General features: G+C 44.2%; 2 protein-coding genes across 2 annotated transcripts in view; both read left to right on the top strand.

Moving 5' to 3' along the window:
• LOC116058212 (tumor necrosis factor receptor superfamily member 5-like) overlaps window positions 1-212 on the top strand; it is a 29546-nt gene extending 29334 nt beyond the window's left edge. Inside the window, exon 7 of the mRNA XM_036007915.1 lies at window positions 86-212. Within this exon, the coding sequence (XP_035863808.1) occupies window positions 86-105 (20 nt within the window). The 3' untranslated portion in view covers window positions 106-212. The remainder of the gene's footprint in view (window positions 1-85) is intronic.
• The window catches only part of LOC116058220 (tumor necrosis factor receptor superfamily member 14-like), a 60719-nt gene that overhangs the window by 18244 nt on the left and 21867 nt on the right, over window positions 1-20608 (top strand). The window lies entirely within an intron of this gene.

Genomic DNA, 20608 nt, shown 5'->3' with positions numbered 1-20608 from the left:
AGTAGTGAATCTTTCATTTAGATGTTCATGTCTTTACAAATGTATAATATGTTTCTGTTTAAACTCAATTTATTTTTCTTCTCAGGGTATGGATTTGATAAATGAACACAGAGACAGTTCATAGGACACTGCAGAGGAAAGTTCCAGGTTCAATGAAATCCAGTTGGATGCTGACACATTGTATGTTGTACAGAAATGAATCAGTCCAAGGTGAATTTCCTGCACTATGGCAAGTGAACACACAAAAAAATGTTACTGGACAGAGACTAGTCAGACTGGAATAACAGCTTGGAGCAAGCAGTAAAATAGTGATATGATCCAAAGCTTAGGGCTGGGCGTTAAATCGATTTTATCGATTAACTCGAATGTGTAGTTAACCTTGATTTGTTTAAATGAAAATCAGTTTTCTCCTTAACATCCGGCGACGCTCCCCTCTGGGCTCCCGTGGTTCTGAACGGGCTCAGCCCTCCCCTGCACGTTTGCCATAGAGATACACAAACAACATGGGAGTGACAGGGACTAACATTAGTTCTTTTCTTAACTAGTTGTTTCATTACTTACTTAACTGTAATCTCCACCGAAATGACCGGCAGCTCGTGGTGCTCTGTATCCGGCTCACAGTCACCTATTCTCGGATAACTGAACCACCAACTACCGCTCACCTGATGGAGCACCATGCGGAGCACCGGAGCTGGTGTTGCACCAAATTCTGTGACTTGTCGCATTTTGTGACTCTAGAGGGCGCTGTTGTATTGGAGTCTATGACTATACTGAGCTGTACTGACACACTGACGAGGCACTTACGCAAATAACTTAAGCTCATAGAGGACTAAAGACATATGAACAGGCTACTAAAGAAATTAACTACTTATGAAATTCAAATGCAGATCTATTTCCTGAAATTCTAACGCACAGTAAACGTAATATAGTCTATTTTCATCGACAAACAACCTACCGGTTCAAACGGGAGATCAGAATGTTCCAACAGTAGGCTATCCGAAATGCTACCGATAAAATAATTGCTATAGGAGACTGCAACCAAACAGCTGCCCAATCAACAGGTGAAATTGGGAAGGTTAGGACACAACAAACCATCAGATGACTCCAAACAGCTCTCATTACTCCAGTAAACAGGTGGACTCACTCAACACACAGTTCACTGTTACTTCAGTGTTACTTCAGCCAGATCGGTCACATATTTTGATAGGCCTACTGTCAAATTATGTTACCCCACTGTAACTCTGCAGAAATGGACTGATACACACACAAAACAATCTCAGGTGACTCCTCTTACTTTCCCATGTTTAACCAAACAGCTTTCATCACTCCTGTGAACAGGTGGACTTCAGCAGGACAGGTCACATGTTTTGATAGGCGTACTGTCAAATTATGTTACCCCACTGTAACTCTGCAGAAATTGACTGATACACACATAAAATCATCTCAGGTGACTCCTCTTACTGCCCCACATTTAACCAAACAGCTTTCATCGCTCCTGTGCACAGGTGGACTTCAGCAGGACAGGTCACATATTTTGATAGGTGTACTGTCAAATTATGTTACCCCACTGTAACTGCAGAAATGGACTGATACACACACAAAACCATATCAGGTGACTCCTCTTACTTTCCCATGTTTAACTGTCAAGTTATCTGGGTGTTTTCATCAGTGACTGCCTCAAACTTGAAAAAGACTTAGGATGACGACAGAGGACATGTTGACAACTCACTCCTTCTCCAGGAATTTATTTAAATTTCACACAATATACCAGGAGTTCGTAGTAGTAAGTAGGTTGAAAACCTTTGAATAGAAAAAGAAAAACACACAAATTAGCTCATTTCTGAAAGTAACAATATCATAAGCATCCAAATTATGCAAGAAACATCTCATGGATGCACTGGGACGCATCCTCAGTGATGTATTCTGGGATCATTGGGTGTTTCGGGTCTCACAACATCATACGCCCTCGCCCAGGTGACCCAGCCGGGGTTGATCAAGCCCCGACTTGCGTCCCAGTAGCAGTCCACGGATCAGCCCTCTTAATCCAAAGCCACCTTGTGGCCTTCTCTGCGGCTTCGCTTGCGGATTGGATGGCCCTCTTCTTGGCCGTCCCTGTCACGCCCAAACGACTGAGGACTTTGCAAAGTGAACGTCCTGCAAAGCCTCTGCAGCCGACTTCTATAGGCTCATAGAAGGTTTTCCAGCCTCTCTCCCTGCATTCCTCCACCAGTTCCTGGTACTTAGCGCATTTCCTCTCATTGGCATCCTCAATACGCTCTTCCCAGGGCACCATAAGTTCCAGCATGATCAGATGTTTTGAAGCCTCGGAGGTAACTATCATGTCTGGATGGAGTCTTGTTGTTGCAATATGCTGAGGGAACCTCAGCTGTTTTCCCAGGTCGACCTGCAGCAGCCAGTCAGAGGCTTTGTGGAGGAGGCCTGTTGTTAATTGTGAACATGCCCGGGGTTTCTCTCCAGCTTTGATAAAGGGGACTGCCTTCTTTGGAGCATGATGGTGTTTGCTGGTGTTGATGGCTGAGGCTAAGATCTCAGCAATTGCCTTAAGCACCTGGTCGTGGCGCCAACGATAGCGACCATCAGCCAGAGCCTTTGGGCAGCTGCTGAGGAGATGTTCTCTTCCTGCTCTTCCCCCAGACATAGAGGTTAGCTGGACTTGTCAGGGCATCGTAAACAGCTTGTACCAGGAAACGGACCCAATGGAAATCTGCCTGTAAGATGTTTGCCCAAGTGATCCTACGCTGCAGTGTACTCTCCCACCTTGTCCACGCCCCTTGCTGCCGGAGTCCCACAGCCCTGCTCACTCGCTCTTCCTTCACGCCTGCTTGAATCTCTTCCTGGAGTAGATGGTGTCTTTCTTTGCCACGAGCCTGGCTGACCAGCGTCTTTGGGAAATAGCCCAAACCCACTGTGCCTGTCGCCACAGTGCCCACCAATGCCTTTTGTCTGAGGCGTGACTCTGCCACCTCCACTGTTTTTCCAGCCTTCCATTTCCTTCCCGTCCTCACCTCAATGCCGGCTGATGACACCTTACAGTCCCTGGAAACCCTGTACTGTAGGACTTCTCTGGTGCGTACCACCATGAATTCTTCAGTGAGGCCGCTGAAGGGCAGCTGCAGGATGTTACTTGTCCCGTACAGTGCAGCGCTGGTAAGACTGTGTGGAAGGCCCAGCCACTTCCGAAGAAAGCCACTGATCTTCCTTTCTAGGGACTCAACTGTTGTCATTGGGACTGCATAGACCAGCAGAGGCTACAGGACTCGGGGCAGGATGGAATGCTGGAAGATCCAGGCTTTAAATCTACCAGGCAGACCGGACTTGTCAACCTTGGTGAGCCAAGCTCCAAGTTCTTTGTTGGACTTCTGGATGGCGACAGAGTCTTTCAGGCTGGAGTCAAAGAGCTTCCCCAAATTCTTGACAGGTTGCTCCGTGATGGTTGGGATGACAGTTCCTGAGATGGAAAAACGGAACTTGTCAATCACTTTCCCCTTCTTTAGCACCATGGACCTTGACTTGGAGGGCTTAAAACTCATCCTTGCCCAGGTGATGAGTCTCTCAAGTCCTTGTAGGATCCACCTGCTCCCTGGAACCGATGTTGTTGTGATGGCAAGGTCATCCATATAGGCTCTTATAGGGGGCTGTCGTACGCCTGACTTGGTTAAGGCCCCTCTACATTCCACCTCGGCTGACTTGACCACCATGTTCATGGCAAGAGCAAAAAGAATAACAGATGGTACATCCATCCATCCATCTTCGTCGGATTGGTGATAAAGCGCAGCCCTGGCGGAGGCCAACTCTCACCTGAAATGAGTCCGACTTACTGCCGAGAACCCGGACACAGCTCTCGCTTTAGTCGTACAGAGATTGGATGGCCCTGAGAAGGGACCCCCTCACCTCATACTCCCGCAGCACCTCCCACAGTATCTCCCGGGGATCCTGGTCATACGCCTTCTCCAGATCCACAAAGCACATGTAGACCGGTTGGGCATACTCCCAGGCTCCCTCCAGGATCCTTGCGAGAGTAAAGATCTGGTCCGTTGTTCCATGACCAGGACGGAATCCGCATTGTTCCTCTTCAACCTGAGGTTCGACTATCGACCGAACCCTCCTTTCCAGCACCTTGGAGTAGGCTTTACCAGGGGGGCTGAGAAGTGTGATACCCCTATAATTGGCACACACCCTCTGGTCCCCCTTTTTGAAAAGGGGAACCACCACCCCGGTCTGCCACTCCTTAGGCACCGTCCCAGACTTCCACGCAATGTTGAAGAGGCGTGTCAACCAAGACAACCCCTCCACACCCAGAGCTTTAAGCATTTCTGGACGGATCTCATCAATCCCTGGGGCTTTGCCACTGTGGAGTTGTTTAACTACCTCAGCAACTTCCACCAGGGAAATTGACGACATTCCCCCATCATCCTCCAGCTCTGCCTCTACCATAGAGGGCGTATTAGTCGGATTTAGGAGTTCCTCAAAGTGCTCCTTCCACCGCCCTATTACCTCCTCAGTTCAATTCAATTCAATTCAATTCAATTTTATTTATAGTATCAAATCATAACAAGAGTTATCTCGAGACACTTTACAGATAGAGTAGGTCTAGACCACACTCTATAAAGCCCCAACAATTCCAATAGTTCCCCCAAGAGCAAGCATTAGCAGTGGCTATTGCGACAGTGGCGAGGAAAAACTCCCTTTTAGGAAGAAACCTCGGCAGACCCAGACTCTTGGTGGGCGGTGTCTGACGGTTGGGGTTATGACGGTACAGGATGTAGCGTGGCACAGCAGAGCATGGGTGGACGCGGTGGACGCAGCAGGACGTAGTCGGGCATTGCAGGGAATCGCAGAGCGTAGCAGGGTGTAGCAGGTCCATAGCCACAGCTGCACCCAAGACCCAGGTCTTGGTGTCGCCCTAATCCGAGGCGATGTTCTGGGTGAAGAAGAAACATAAGGACTCCGGGGAGTAAACTCCCCAGAGCTAGGTGAGTAACAAGCACTTCTGAGACATGATGTGCATAAAAGGAAACAAAAGAAAAGAGCGTGTCATAAGAAGGAACTTCCTCGGCAGTCTAGAATTATAACAGCATAACTAGGAGAGGCACTATATTATTGATTATACGATAGGTAAATCTGATGACTGTAAAGAGAAGCAGAGAAAAGCAGGGGTGCTGTGTCTGCAGCTATATACCCTGCCCCGCCGGTCTAGGCGTTCACTGCAACTCCTCACTCCCTAACTATAAGCTTTATCAAAGAGGAGAGTTTTCAGTTTAGTCTTAAATGTAGCGACGGTGTCTGCCCCCCGAACCCAGATTGGGAGCTGGTTCCACAGGAGAGGAGCCTGATAGCTGAAGGCTCTGCCTCCCATTCTACTTTTAGAGACTCTAGGAACCACAAGTAACTCTGCATTCTGGGAGCGTAGTGCTCTAGTGGGACAATAAGGTACTAAGAGGTCCTCAAGATATGAAGGAGCTTGACCATTTAGAGCTTTATAGGTCAGAAGAAGGATTTTAAATTCAATCCTGGATTTTACAGGAAGCCAATGGAGAGAAGCTAATACAGGAGAAATATGATCTCTTTTCTTAGTTCTTGTCAGAACACGCGCTGCAGCATTCTGGATCAGCTGGAGAGTCCTAACGGACTTATTTGAGCATCCTGATAATAAGGAATTACAGTAGTCCAGCCTGGAAGTAACGAATGCATGGACTAGTTTTTCTGCATCGTTTTGAGACAGGATGTTCCTAATTTTAGCAATGTTACGAAGGTGAAAAAAGGCTGTTCTAGAGGTGTGTTTTAGATGGGCGTTAAAGGATAGATCCTGATCAAAAATAACTCCTAGATTTCTGACAGTAGTACTTGAGGCCAGGGCAATGCCATCCAGAGTAATTATATCTTCGGCTAATGAGGTTCGTAGGGGTTTGGAGCCCAGGACAATAACTTCGGTTTTGTTTGAGTTTAACATCAGGAAATTGTAGGCCATCCATGATTTTATATCTTTAATGCAAGCTTGAAGTTTAGCTAGCTGGCTGGTTTCGTCTGGCTTGATTGACAGATATAATTGGGTGTCATCCGCATAACAGTGAAAGTTAATTGAGTGTTTCCTAATAATATTGCCTAGAGGAAGCATATATAAGGAGAATAGAATTGGTCCAAGCACTGAGCCTTGAGGAACGCCATGGTTAATTTTAGCGTAATTGGAGGGTTTATTGTTAACATTAACAAATTGCGATCGATCAGAGAAGTAGGACTTAAACCAGTTTAGTGCGATTCCTTTAATGCCAACTAAATGTTCCAATCTCTGTAAGAGGATGGTATGGTCAATAGTATCGAATGCAGCACTAAGATCTAATAAGACAAGTACGGAGACAAGTCCTTTGTCTGATGCAGTTAGAAGATCGTTAGTGATTTTCACCAGTGCCGTCTCTGTGCTATGATGCTTTCTAAATCCTGACTGAAAGTCCTCAAATAAGCTATTGCTATGTAGAAAATCACATAACTGGTTAGCGACTACTTTCTCAAGGATCTTGGAGAGAAAGGGAAGGTTAGATATAGGTCTATAGTTGGCTAAGACCTCAGGATCGAGGGTGGGTTTTTTCAGTAGAGGTTTTATCACAGCTACTTTAAATGACTGCGGTACATAACCTGTCAATAAAGACATATTTATCATATCTAGCAATGAAGTGTTAACCACGGGTAACGCTTCTTTAAGTAGCTTCGTTGGGATGGGGTCCAAGAGACAGGTAGATGGCTTAGCTGAAGAGACCTTTAGCATTAATTGTTGAGGGTTTATAGGATAAAAGCAATCTAAGTATATGTCAGGTCTAGTCGTTCTTTCTAGCAGTCTGTCAGTTAAAGGTGACCCATTAGAGGTTGGGGGAAAGAGGTGATGAATAGTATCTCTAATTGTTATAATTTTATCGTTAAAGAAACTCATGAAGTCATCACTACTCAGAGCTATAGGAATAGATGGCTCAGTAGAGCTGTGGCTATCTGTCAGCCTGGCTACAGTGCTGAAAAGAAACCTTGGGTTGTTCTTATTTTCTTCTATTAGTGATGAATAGTAGTCTGATCTGGCCTTTCTTAGGGTCTTCCTATAGGTTTTCAGACTGTCTTGCCAGTCTAAACGAGATTCTTCCAGTTTGGTGGAACGCCATTTACTTTCAAGTTTGCGCGAGATTTGCTTTAATTTACGAGTTTGGGAGTTATACCAAGGTGCTAGTTTCCTTTGCTTCATCGTCTTCTTTTTAAGGGGAGCAACAGAGTCTAAAGTCGTCCGTAGGCAGGCCGTAGCATCGTCTACGAAATGATCAATTTGAGAGGGACTAAAGTTTACATAAAGATCCTCTGTTATATTACGGCACGTTAATGAGTTTAGTGCTGTTGGAATATCTTCCTTAAATTTAGCTATAGCACTGTCAGATAGGCTTCTAGCGTAGAAGCTTTTATCTAATTTCGTATAATCGGGTAGTAAGAATTCGAAAGTTATTAAGAAGTGGTCTGATAATAAAGGATTTTGCGGGAATACTATTACGTCTTCAATTTTGATGCCATATGCCAGCACAAGGTCGAGGGTGTGGTTAAAACAGTGCGTGGCCTCATGCACACTCTGACTGAAACCAATTGAATCTAGTAGTGAGTTGAAAGCAGTACTAAGGCTATTGCTGTCAACGTCCACATGGATATTAAAATCACCTACAATAAGTACTTTGTCTGATTTTAGGACTACACATGATAAAAACTCTGAGAATTCCGATAAAAATTCACAATATGGACCTGGTGCTCGGTAGACAACAACAAATATAATTGGCTGTACTGTTTTCCATGTTGGATGCTGAAGGTTAAGAACGAGATTTTCAAAAGAGTTATAATTTAGTTTAGGTTTAGGATTAATTAACAGGTTAGAGTCAAATATGGCTGCAACTCCCCCTCCTCGGCCTGAGCCTCTAGGAATTTGAGTATTAATATGAGTGGGAGGAGTGGCTTCATTTAGACTGACATAATCTTCATGGCCCAGCCAGGTTTCAGTTAGACAGAATAGATCAATTTGATTATCGGATATCAATTCGTTTACTAGTATTGCTTTAGAAGACAGAGATCTGATATTTAGTAGACCGCATCTAATTTTCCTATCCTGTTCTATCATTGCAGTGGTAGTTGTAATTCCAATTAGGTTGTTAAGTATTGCCCCTTTTTTGGTTACCTGTGGCTGACGTGAACTGGATGCTAAATTGACTATGTTTGCAGTCAACTCCTTATTACTTAGGGGATTCAACACTTTGTATGGTCTATTGTTGATTATAACTGGAATAGTACTAGTATTACATTTTACCCTGCAGAAAACATTTTCAGATTCATTCACTTGTAAAGTGCCATTAGGATCAATACCTGGGGGGCATGAATCTGTGATATTTTCAACAGAATGTCAATACTTAACTTTCAGTGTGGTCGTTATGTTGTCAGATAGCAGCCTGGCTCCATGTCGGTTTGGGTGGAGACCATCATGTTTCAGCAGGCTGGGCCTCTCCCAGAACAAGTTGAAGTTGTCGACATAGGGAATGCCCAGGGAAGCGCAGTGGGGTTTCAGCCAGGTGTGGAGCCCGAACAGTCTGGACCATCTTTCAGCACCCTTTCTGTAGGTAGGTAGAGGCCCAGAAATGACGATCCGTTTTCCTGTGCCCATCAGGGTGGTGATGAGAGTGGTGAAGTCTTTTCGAAGTGCTGTCGACCGTCTCTCTCTGATGTCGTTTGTGCCCACATGCACGATGATGTTGTCGACCTTAGCGTGGCAGGCGAGGATGCTGGGAAGTTTGTGCTGGATGTCACGGACCTTGGCACCAGGGAAGCAGTAGACCTTGGACGGACCGCTAGGTGTAGGGGGAATGTAGAGGTCCCTGACCATGGAGCTTCCGATGACCAGCGTGGAAGTTGTTGGGTCTGAAGGGGGGCGCGCCGACTGTGTGGATGGGCCAGGATGAGCGCCGTGGGGACGTGGCAGAGAAGGGTTTCCGCAGAGCAGAGGGAACTCCTCATCGTTCATCAGAATGGTGTAGCGATTTTCTAGTCGTATAGGTTGGGCTGGGCCTGAGCGTTGTCCTGACCACCTGCTGTGGTGCTTGCTTATACGCCATGGCTCAGGCTGGTGTGGAGTGGAGCTGGTCAGCAGAGCTGACTTGGTTCTCGGCAGAAGCCGAGGAGAGACGACAGGGACAGAGGTTGTATTAGTGCGTGGTGGGGTGAGAGTAGTGCAGGGCAGAGTGGAATCAAAACATCCGACATTAGTGTGTGTGTGAGGGGAACTTCCAATGATAATGGTGTCAAGGAACTGTTCATTCACCTTGATCTGGTGGAGAGTCGCTATTCTGGCTTCAAGTTCCACTATCTTCTGGCTGAACAGGAGGCACGAGTCGCAGCCAGGTGTACAGCTGAGGGGGGGCATCGTGTAGCTTGCTAGTTTAGCTAGTAGCAACGTTGACGGAGGCCCTCTCCAAAACCGATCCCTCTTCTTCTTCTTCACTTGCAGTTCACAAGTCAACACTTGCGGATGCTCCTGCTTGTGTTAGCAAGCTGTGGATACTCCGTTACTACTGCCAAAATATAGAAAAGAATTCCAAGGAGGCAAACATCCTAAGGGGTCCACGTCACCTCCCCGCTAGCAGACAGGCTAACTAGCCGTTAGCACAACAAATAGCTAGACGTTGGTTAACGGAGCGGAGGAGAGTTTTACAAACAACGGAGAAACTGCGGCCAGACAGGTCCGGTTAATATACAGCTAGACGATGCAAAGAGTGACTGTATTTCACTGTTACAGGTCAACAGTTGAGGTCAACAGCGTCCCATCCTTACTGTACACAGCTTGGATGGTTCCCCGCTTCCCCCTCCTGAGGTGGCGAACTGTTTTCCAGAAGCACCTTGGTGCCGACCGAAAGTCCTTCTCCATGTCTTCTCCGAACTTTTCCCACACCCGCTGCTTTGCCTCTTTCACGGCAGAGGCTGCAGCCCTTCGGGCCCTTCGGTACCTTGCAACTGACTCCGGAGTCCTCTGGGATAACATATCCCGGAAAGACTCCTTCTTCAGTCGGATGGCTTCCCTGACCACCGGTGTCCACCACGGTGTTCGTGGGTCACCGCCCCTTGAGGCACCTAAGACCCTAAGACCACAGCTCCTCGCCGCAGCTTCAGCAATGGAAACTTTGAACATTGTCCACTCAGGACAAAGCTCCGCCGGAGGTGTGAGTTGAAAGTCGGACAGGGGCCTCCTCCAGACGTTCCCAATTTACCCGTGTGGTATCTGACTATTTACCATTGTGATCTAAGTTTTTGGTATAAGGAGGATGCATGAACTTTACTCTACATTTACTGAGAACATCTGGAAATTGTTAACATGAGTAGGGGTCCCCCCAAGACAGAAGAGACCTTTTATGGAGTTGTGCCAGATAACAGGCATTGATTGGTTAGTTATCCGTCCAATGATATACTTACAAAATTACGTCCTATGTTGATACAATGCATTGAGATATATACGTTGTCCACACAAAGAAAAGTCAGAGCGACAAATTTTGAAGATTGGGTCGGTCGTCTCTCCAGATATCCATGGGTCTGTAAATTGATGCTGAAAACTCTGATGTAATAAATCTTTTTATACCAAGAGCAGTGTCTACGAAGTTCCTTCTCCATACAACGGCAACACAGTGCTGCCCCTCTCTTCACTCGAGTGTCCAAAACATACGGCCTCAGATCAGATGAAACGATCATAGGCGTTGGCCAGGTCCAACCACAAGACAACTAAGTCACCTCTGTTCTCATGGGCCTCTGTGAAGAGCTGTGTAACTACACCAGTGTGTTCCAAGCAGCCGGGAGCTCCAGGAATCCCCCCCTTCTGCACTGAGGGGTCGATGTAGTTGTTCTTGAGGAGAAACTCTGTCAGTCTTCGAGAGATGATGCTGAAAAACACCTTCCCTTCAACACTCAGTAGTGAAATAGTTTGAAACTGGTTGATGTTTTTCCGAGTTCTCCTCTTTGGGGATCCACACTCCCTCAGCCCATCTCCACTGGTCAGCAACTCTTCCTCTTCGCCAAATCACCTTCAAGATCTTCCACACGTGCCGGTGAAGCTCTGGGCAGCGCTTGTAGACCAAGTAAGGTACTCCAATGGGGCCTGGAGTCTCCTCAACGTCCTTCAAACTTGGCTCCCTCAGGTTGAACTCTGTTGTTGGGGGAGAGGGGCTGATGAGGGCTTTGTTGGGCTCCAGCTCTTGCTCTCTCATTGAATCACTCACTGTATCCTGGAGGAAGCGATTCACTTCCTCTTTTGAGCACTCAAGCCGGCCACTGCGCTTGTCCCCAAGCAGTTGTTTTGTGAAGCCGAAGGGATTGGCGATGAAGGCCGCTCACTTCCTGACTCTCTCTCTTCCCCGTCTCCGGTGCCACTCTGCTCTGCGAATTATCATCAGCTTCTTCCGCAGGATGTTTTGCAGCTGTGCTATTGGTTGCCTCTCCTCAGCAGTAGCTTTCTTGTACTGTTTCTTGAGGGTGCAAATCTCCTTACGCAGGTGATGTATCCTTGTAGCCCTGTGGTAAAGGTGTAGGAGGTGGGCTTGGTTTTTCCCTTCTCTACCTGACCAAATCTTTCTGAGGCATAGCTGAAGATGATGGTAGTCATCGTTTGGAGTCGGCTGTCAGCATCTCCTTTGGCTGTGGCTTGGATGATATTGGACACATCCTCGTCAAACTGCAGCCACTCACTCCGTTTGCTGGCTGGGGGCCATTTAATCCATTGCTGCGGAACTACTCTGCTGGGATTGGGAGGCTCTGGTACGTGGAGGGACTGGGCTCTGTGGGTTGCCTCCTGGCCGGGCTCCTCCTGCGTCTCACCAGGTTCAAAACCTGTGCGTTGCACCTCACACTCCCACTCCAAGCATTTTATTCTGGCCTGATGGATTTTTAGGCCACAATGATTCTTGCACAGCTTTCCGCAAATGCATGTCACGTTCGTCGTCTGTCCGTTTGCATGGGTTGTTAACCTTTGATCCGTCCGATTGGAGATCTCATCCTCCCCTCCTCTCCTCGCTTGTTTTGGGTTCTTTCTCGCGAAAGACACAGGCTGGGGTGCTAACCCATACTGCCCCAGGTGCCATCTTTCCGTGCCGTCAACTGTCTTTCCAGTAGTCGACCAAACTATTCTTGGTTGTCACCTAGTCTATTCCTAGGGGTCACTGGCTGAGCCAGACATTAACTATGCAAGAAACATCTCATGGATGCACTGTGACGCATCCTCAGTGATGTATCCTGGGATCATCGGGTGTTTCGGGTCTCACAACATCATACACCCTCGCCCAGGTGACCCAGCCGGGGTTGATCAAGCCCCGACTTGCGTCCCAGTAGCAGTCAAACAAACAATTAGGAGCAAACTTAGTCATTTGTAATGTCATGTACAAAGTAATTAAACACCTCAACAATATAACTCAATATTATATATATATTTTGTTTTTTTTCCGTTTATTTCTTCCTACCTGACGCTATTGGTATTATTGAGACTAAAATTAAACAAAACTAAAACAACTTAAAATGGCACTAAATACTTGTCTTAACATTAACCAAACAGCTTTTATCACTCCTGTGAACAGGTGGACTTCAGCAGGACAGTTCACATATTTTGATAGGCGTACTGTCAAATTATGTTACCCCACTGTAACTCTGCAGAAATAGATTGATACTCACCCAAAACAATCTCAGGTGACTCCTCTTACTGCCCCATGTTTAACCAAACAGCTTTCAACACTCCTGTGAACAGGTGGACTTCAGCAGGACAGGTCACATATTTTGATTACCCCAGGTCTATTGCGACTTTCGCGGAGGGGGAAGCATTTAGAATGTTCAGGTGGGGTCCCATGGTCTGACGACATTTGACAGCGATACGAATAGAGAATACAGAATTGTGTAGCATCGATCGATTAATAAAAAAATTTTAAAAAATGGATTAAACTGAAATTGAGCAGCTGAAGTTTTTCTTGCTTCATGGGCAGTTCCCAGGGGGAGCTGACAAGCAGCAATGTTTTTCACTAAAAAGAAAAGCGTCCAATTTCTCCATGATGGGTATCAGTCCATTTCTGCAAAGTTACAGTGGGGTAATATAATTTGACAGTCGGCCTATCAAAATATGTGACCGATCTGGCTGAAGTAACACTGAAGTAACAGTGAACTGCGTGTTGAGTGAGTCCACCTGTTTACTGGAGTGATGAGAGCTGTTTGGAGTCATCTGATGGTTTGTTGTGTCCTAACCTTCCCAATTTTGATTGGGCAGCTGTTTGGTTGCAGTCTCCTATAGCAATTATTTTATCGGTAGCATTTCGGATAGCCTACTGTTGGAACATTCCGATCTCACATTTGAACCGGTAGGTTGTTTGTCGATGAAAATAGACTATATTACGTTTACTGTGCGTTAGAATTTCAGTAAATAGATCTGCATTAAAATTTCAGTAAGTAGTTCATTTCTTCAGTAGCCCGTTCATATGTCTTTAGTCCTTTAGTGCCTCGTCAGTGTGTCAGTACAGCTCAGTACAGTCATACTCCAGTGCAACAGTGCCCTCTAGAGTCACAAAATTCGACAGGTCACAGAATTTGTGTTGAGGAACTCTGTTGCAGCTCAACACATCTACTAAATGCCACTGATACGACCGATCTGTCACGGAGGTCTGTAGCGGCTTAAACAACTAGCAATCGCCGCTCTGTAGCACAGAGCTCCTCTTCGATGTTTTTTTACTGCTAGTTACTACGAAGGAGCTTGCTACAAGTATGCTACATTCATGAGACTTCATATATATATATATATATATATATATATATATATATATATATATATATATATATACAGTGCTGCTCATAAGTATTCATACCCATGGTCAAGTTGACTAAAAAGAGGAATAAAAAAATCATCTTTTGGAAATTGATCTTAATGCCTTAATTAAAAAAATGAGGAAAAAATCCAACCTTTAAGGACACCAATTTTTCTTGTGAATTAATAATGTATTGTAAATAAATAAATGTTTTTCCTTAAAATACAGGGGCCATAATTATACATACCCCTATGTTAAATTCCATAGAGGAAGGCAGATTTTTATTTTTAAAGGCCAGTTATTTCATGGATCCAGGATACTATGCATCCTGATTAAGTTCCCTTGGCCATTGGAATTAAAGTAGCCCCACATCATCACATACCCTTCACCATACCTAGAGATTGGCATGGTTTTATTTCAGTTAGCCTAATAGCTGGTTTGATTTCCATTGATATGGATCTTATCTCAGTTAGCTATTTATTTATTTACAATACATTATTCATTCACAAAACAAATTGGTGTCCTTAAAAGATTGGATTTTTCCTCATTTTTTTAATTAAGGCATTAAGATCAATTTCCAAAAGATAATTTTTATATTCCTTTTTTTAGTCAACTTTAGCATGGGTATGAATACTTATGAGCAGCACTGTATATATATATGTGTGTGTGTGTGTGTGTGTGTGTGTGTGTGTGTGTGTGTGTGTGTGTGTGTGTGTGTGTGTGTGTGTGTGTGTGTAAATATATTTTGCTCTGATATTCTTTAATGTACTTTACTTCGATACTTCAACCTGTATTTTTTTTACTATGGTTATCATTGACTAATTTGTCACTGTAATATTCTTTATATGTGTTCTAAATAAAGAAAACAACGGCCTACACATCGCTGCTGAATGGTTTTAAAGGGTTTTCGGAAGCTTGCCAAAGGCTGAGGGAAGAAAATGAGGAAGGTGGATATATTTGAAAAACAACAATGAAAAAACAATAAACAAGGACACATTGAACCACTAATGAAACACAGGTGAGTCTCGATATTTTCTATAAAGATGGTCACTACATCACTTCTGATGCCAGTTGTTGTTATGGTTACTGCTAGATATGTTCTGGATTATCGGCCAGTCTACCAAAAGTTAAAGTGAAAGTAGAAGTCCTTTAGGAGCAGATCTAGTCTCTTAACATTAAAGAAATCTTGAATTAATAAACATTACGTCGAAATTTAGTCCGTATGGTAGGTTCCAAAAATAAGGGTGATGTCCTCATGCGGGAGCGCGCACATCTAAAGTGAAACCCGCCGTACTGTAATGAAAGAAAGTATTGTTTAATAAGTCTATATGGCTGGATCCTAGGTCAGAGGGATTAATTGCCAGGGGACTATATACATTTGACACAGCCAGGGGGGAGGGCTGAGCCCACAGAGGGAATGAACCACGTGCCAGATAACTAAATTAATTAAGGGGATCCAGGGGCCTGGCATCCACAGAATAAATTGGTTATTTTAATACACAAATTAAGCCTTTTGGAGCATCTTCAGATCAGAATACAATGAGAAAACATTTCGTTTTGATAAACATTTTAGCTGTGGTGTGGCTTAGAGTAATGAAAGGAATGTACATGTATATACAAGTGTAGAATAACATGTGCAACCTATATACATAGTATATATAACAAAATAAAATATGTATAATATTAAATATGAAATAACCAGTGTGCAAGTACCACTGCTGGTCAAGCGCTCCCGCTAGTGTTACGTGGGGGGGGATACGCTGTTGGATGCTGTCCTCCTCTCCTACTTCAATGCCTAACGAATCTATCTCTTTCTCTCCCTGACCCTGTCTTTCACTGGTTGAAGCCTGAAAATATTGTAAACAAATTAATAACATAACTAATTACACTGGTCGGACTGTTCAGCTCTGTTTCAGACTGATACCTCCGGTTCAGGCTGGTCCTTATTCTCAACACGTGCCTTTTTTCAGTCGCGGAAAATACTTTTCAATACTCATCTGGATTGAAGCAGCAAACATTCAGTGTAAGAGTAAAAAATGACATAACATTATTTATAATATGTTTATTTGATTCACAGCTGCTACATATAGTGTAGTGTATATAGTGTGTTTTGAGTTTAGACTAAAAAGCGCTACATCTGTAGTCGTCTGAATATCAGGGGGTAACTTGTTCCAGAGTCTCGGGGCAGCAACTGCAAAAGCCTGATCACCCCACTGTTTATACCCAGACTTTGGGACTTCTAAAACCAGCTGATTTGAGGACCGTAAGGACCGGTTGTGCTCACGCAGGGTTAAAATCTTGGACAAATACTCCGGGGCCAGGCCGTTTAAGGCCTTGAAAACAAACAATAAAATCTTAAAATCGATTCTAAAATGCACAGGGAGCCAATGTAGGGTGTAGAGAACAGGAGTGATGTGTGCACGTCTAGATGTATTTGTCAAAAAGCGAGCAGCAGCATTTTGTACAAGTTGAAGTCGTGAGATGGAGGTTTGATTCAAAAAATGCATAAAGAGCATTACAGTAATCCAACCTTGAACTAATACAAGCATGAATAGCCTTTTCTAGATCGTGCCTGTTAAGGAAGGGCTTAACTTTAGCCAGGAGACGAACCTGGAAAAAGCAAATTGCTGATTTGCTTATCAAATTTCATGTTGCAATTAAAAGTAACCCGCAAGTTTTTGACAGTTGGCTTAAGGTATGAAGCCAGGGCTCCCAAACTCAAAGCTGGACCGTTTGGCATACCTGAAGTACTAAAGATGATACACTCAGTTTTAGCTTCATTCAAATTAAGAAAGTTTTGTGAAAGCCACAACTTAATATCATTAATACAGCTAAGCAGGGAGTCTAGTGTGACACTGTCATTCGGTTTCATAGGCAAATACATTTGCAAATCATCTGCATAACAATGAAAAGACAGGTTGTGTTTTGCTATAATAGCCCCTAAAGGCAACATATATAAGGAAAACAGGATGGGGCCAAGAATAGAACCCTGGGGTACCCCACAGGAGAGAGGAGCAGTTGACGAGAAGTCTCCAATCATGACAGAGAAGTAGAGCTTAGATCGGGAACCTGGCCCGGCCCGACACATTAACTGTAATTATGAGCCCGAGCCCGATTTAAACCCAACATTTTTTTAATACATGGGCCGTTATAACTGATGTTCTCAACTACAATTCCGAGTTGTTTGAACTGCAGAAATCTGTTTAGAATTATCTTAATAAATACAGGTAATGCAACAAGGACGAAGCATTTAAACTAGCGGCCCCTACCAAACTTAAAAAATTGAGCCCCTGCAGTAAGTTTTAACGTAACGAAACTTGGTACACATATGTAGCATTTCAAGATGTACAAAAAACGTCATTGGAGCCATACCCTAAATCCAACAGGAAGTCCGCCATTTTGAATTGAAAATTCCTCATAGAGATTTCATCCGATCAACTTAAAATTTGGTCTGTGCCATCTTAAGACCTTAAAGATGAAAAGTTATTAAAAGAAAAACTTTTTGTCATAGGGCATGGCCGTGGCGGGGCAGCCATTTTGTGCGTTTCGCCATCGAAACAGGAAGTAGGTGTAACTTGAGTGTACATTGTCTAATGGCGTTTTTCCATTACATGGTACCTGCTCGACTTGCCTCGACTCGACACACTGTGCGTCCGTTTTCCATTGCAGATTTTAGTACCGCCTCAGCGTGGCTGGTCGTTATATATGCCGGCTCGACACACACACCAGGAAAGTATAAACATCAGGCCACTTGAGCTTGTTTTACAGTTCTGTGGAGGCGCCACGCAGAGCTTTCGCCGGAGCCTATGTAAGTGGCCTGATGTTTATACTTGTGCGTGCGTCGAGCCGGTACGTGTGTGTGTACGTAGGCTATGGCGAAAGCTCTGCCTGGAGCCTCCACAGAACTGTAAAACAAGCGGCGCCGCAGTAAACTGCCGTGAGCTAACGCGACACACACACAGAACATCGAAGGTGTGTTGTTGTTGCCAGAAGACACATTTAGTTTCAAATGAAGCTGGAGGCAGCAAAAAAAAAAAACACAGCTGGCTAAACTATTTAAAAATGGCGGTTTGTTCAGGACACCCCCCTCTGTCGCTTTCACGTCACCTTTTGGTATCGCCTCAGCTCGCTTGGAACCTCGACTGAGGTGGTACTAAAAAAAGTACCTGTTAGTAGGTACCAGGTACTTTTTTTTTAATGGAAAACCAAAAAATTTGGTCTACCATCTCAACACCTTAAAGATGAAAAGATATTAAAAGAAAAACTTTTCGTCAAACGGTGTGGGTGTGGCGTGGCGGCCATTTTGAGTGTTTAGCGATGAACGAGAAAGTGGCTGTAACTACAGTGTACATTGTCATATCTGCTTGAAATTTCCCACAATCAACAAGAATTCAGGTCTGAGGACATCTACAGGCCCCCTATGCTTTAGCCACGCCCCCTTTCATAACTGGAGACCCATTAAGGTAGAGTCTTATGTGAGGTATCAATGAACTCAGCAGAGACTTCCTTTTTTATTGGTAAAGGTTTGCCCCGACCCCTATGCTTAGGCCACGCCGCCTTTCACAGCTAATGGACTGTCTGACGTAGAGTCTTGTGTATCATTGAACTCCCCAGGGAGTTCCCTTTTCATTGGTGACGAGTTGCAGTGTCTGAGTGCCACACAAATGCACGGTCGTAAGGAGCGGTGCCAGTAACCCCGACACGCACACAGGCGCGAGGGCCCGTCCATCGCTGCTTGCAGCTTTAATTTTTACTTATTAGTTTTTTTTACTTTATTACTCTGTTTCTTCTGTAGGCTGGAGGATAGGCAACATCCCCATGTTTCCCCTCACCTGTAATGAAAAAGATAAATATTTATTGGCATCTTAATAAGGTCACAGAGCTCTGTATGCAAAATATGCAAATAAAGTATATAATATAAGCCACACAAGTTCACTTAGTGTCATGTCAGCATATCTTTGGCGATGACACTATAAAGACTTAGTTAGTGATCCAGCCAGGTCAATATCAGAGAACACTAATGTATATTGTAACATGCCCAGACAGGTAAAGTCCCTGTGGTTTTTCTTCCTGCTTCTCTTTCTCTCTCTCTCCCTCCCCTGTTTAGTGTTAAGCATGATTAGTTTCCACCTACGCATTCCAGTAATGCTGCTCAGTTCCCTCAGACATCAAGCTTCTTATTATAGTTCAGGTCCCTAAATAAAAGGAGGACACCTTGAGAGCTCACACTCTTTAGCCTCCCTGAGCCGGTTCAAGCAAGGAGCGAGGAAATATGAGTTGGTGTACCCTTTGGTCTTTTGACGCACAGTTAACGTTTGTCTAGAGACACTAGGATTTTCGGTTGGTGCCACCTCTGTATTTCTATTTTTTTTCTTCAGAAAAGCAAGTTAAGTCTTTTCCTTTTTGTTTGTTTATGCTTGTTTTTTGTTTTCAGAGGAAGGGATTAATCATGCCTAGTTATGTTATATTGATTTATATTTGTTTGACAAGACCACCTGGTCCTGTCCTCCCCCCTCCCCCACATGTTGAGAACCTTTTGTTCATAAGTATCGAGATAACCTGAAAATAAATGCTTTAATTTTCACTTTTCCTCTTGGCTTCTTCAAATTCTTTGGTTCTTTTGGTTATTGTCTCCATCTTCCCATTATCAGAAAGGGGATGTATGCATGCATTATGTGCAGATTCAGGAACAAGGAACAATGTGGGGCGTATAAATCTGTTAACTAAACAGTATAAATAGAGGAAGTAAAGCAAGAGCTGGCTTCAAGCCCAGAGGAATGAGTGCTTTCACAATAAAACCTGAGAAATGCTCTTAAAAAAAGTTTAAAGTGCCCATATTATGAAAAAATCACTTTTTCTGGGATTTGGGGTGTTATGTTGTGTCTCTGGTGCTTCCACACACATACAAACTTTGAAAAAAATCCATCCATGGTGTTTAGAGTGAGATACGGTTTCTGAATGTGTCCTGTCTTCAGTCTCTGGGTGAGCTGTTCAAAATCGGCACGGCTTGTGACGTCACAAGCCGAAACGAGCAGGCTAACCGCAACCATTAGCTTGTAGCGTTAGCGTTAGCATGCTAATGCTAGCATGCTAACGCTAGCATGCTACCTCGTTCTCAATAGCAAAGCACTGCTACAACACACACAAGTTCACCATAATCTACAAAAGAACTACTTACATGTTCGCCCTCATTTAGAAGTCTCCCAGCTCATCCTGCCTTGTAACTGACCGAAGTTGTAGAAACAGCCTTTCTTTTACTGTCTATGGAGCTAGCTAGCTGACATGATCTACATCTGAGCTACTGCCAAGGGGGTAAGCTTCTCCTCGGACCGCGAACCTCCTATGGCGCCATTTTGATGCTAATAAGTCATCACCCCCCGTTAGCATCCCATTGACTGCCATTCATTTTGGCGCCACTTTGACAGAGAATAACTTTACATCTGAAACGTTTAAAGACTCTATTTGTCCATTGTTTATTTCTAAAGAAACACGACAATTTATAAAAGGCTCCATTACCTTGTACCTCACGTTATGGCTCTGTAGCAGACGTTTTTGTAAAAATAGGCTAACGATTGTGTCATAACCACGCGACTTACTGTCGCATAGTAGAGGAATTACCATATAGTACAGGAGAACCGCGCAGGCAGTTTCGTCTCACATTAGCTGTTTAAGTGTAATTACTAATGTTAACTAGCATTTTAGTTAGCAATAATTAGCCTGTGCCTATGTTATCTCCTTACATATACCTACGCTCTCCGTCTATGCAA

This window comes from Sander lucioperca, chromosome 12 (assembly GCF_008315115.2).
Source record: "Sander lucioperca isolate FBNREF2018 chromosome 12, SLUC_FBN_1.2, whole genome shotgun sequence".
Lineage (NCBI taxonomy): Eukaryota > Metazoa > Chordata > Actinopteri > Perciformes > Percidae > Sander > Sander lucioperca.
This window is presented reverse-complemented; position numbering and strand designations above follow the sequence as displayed.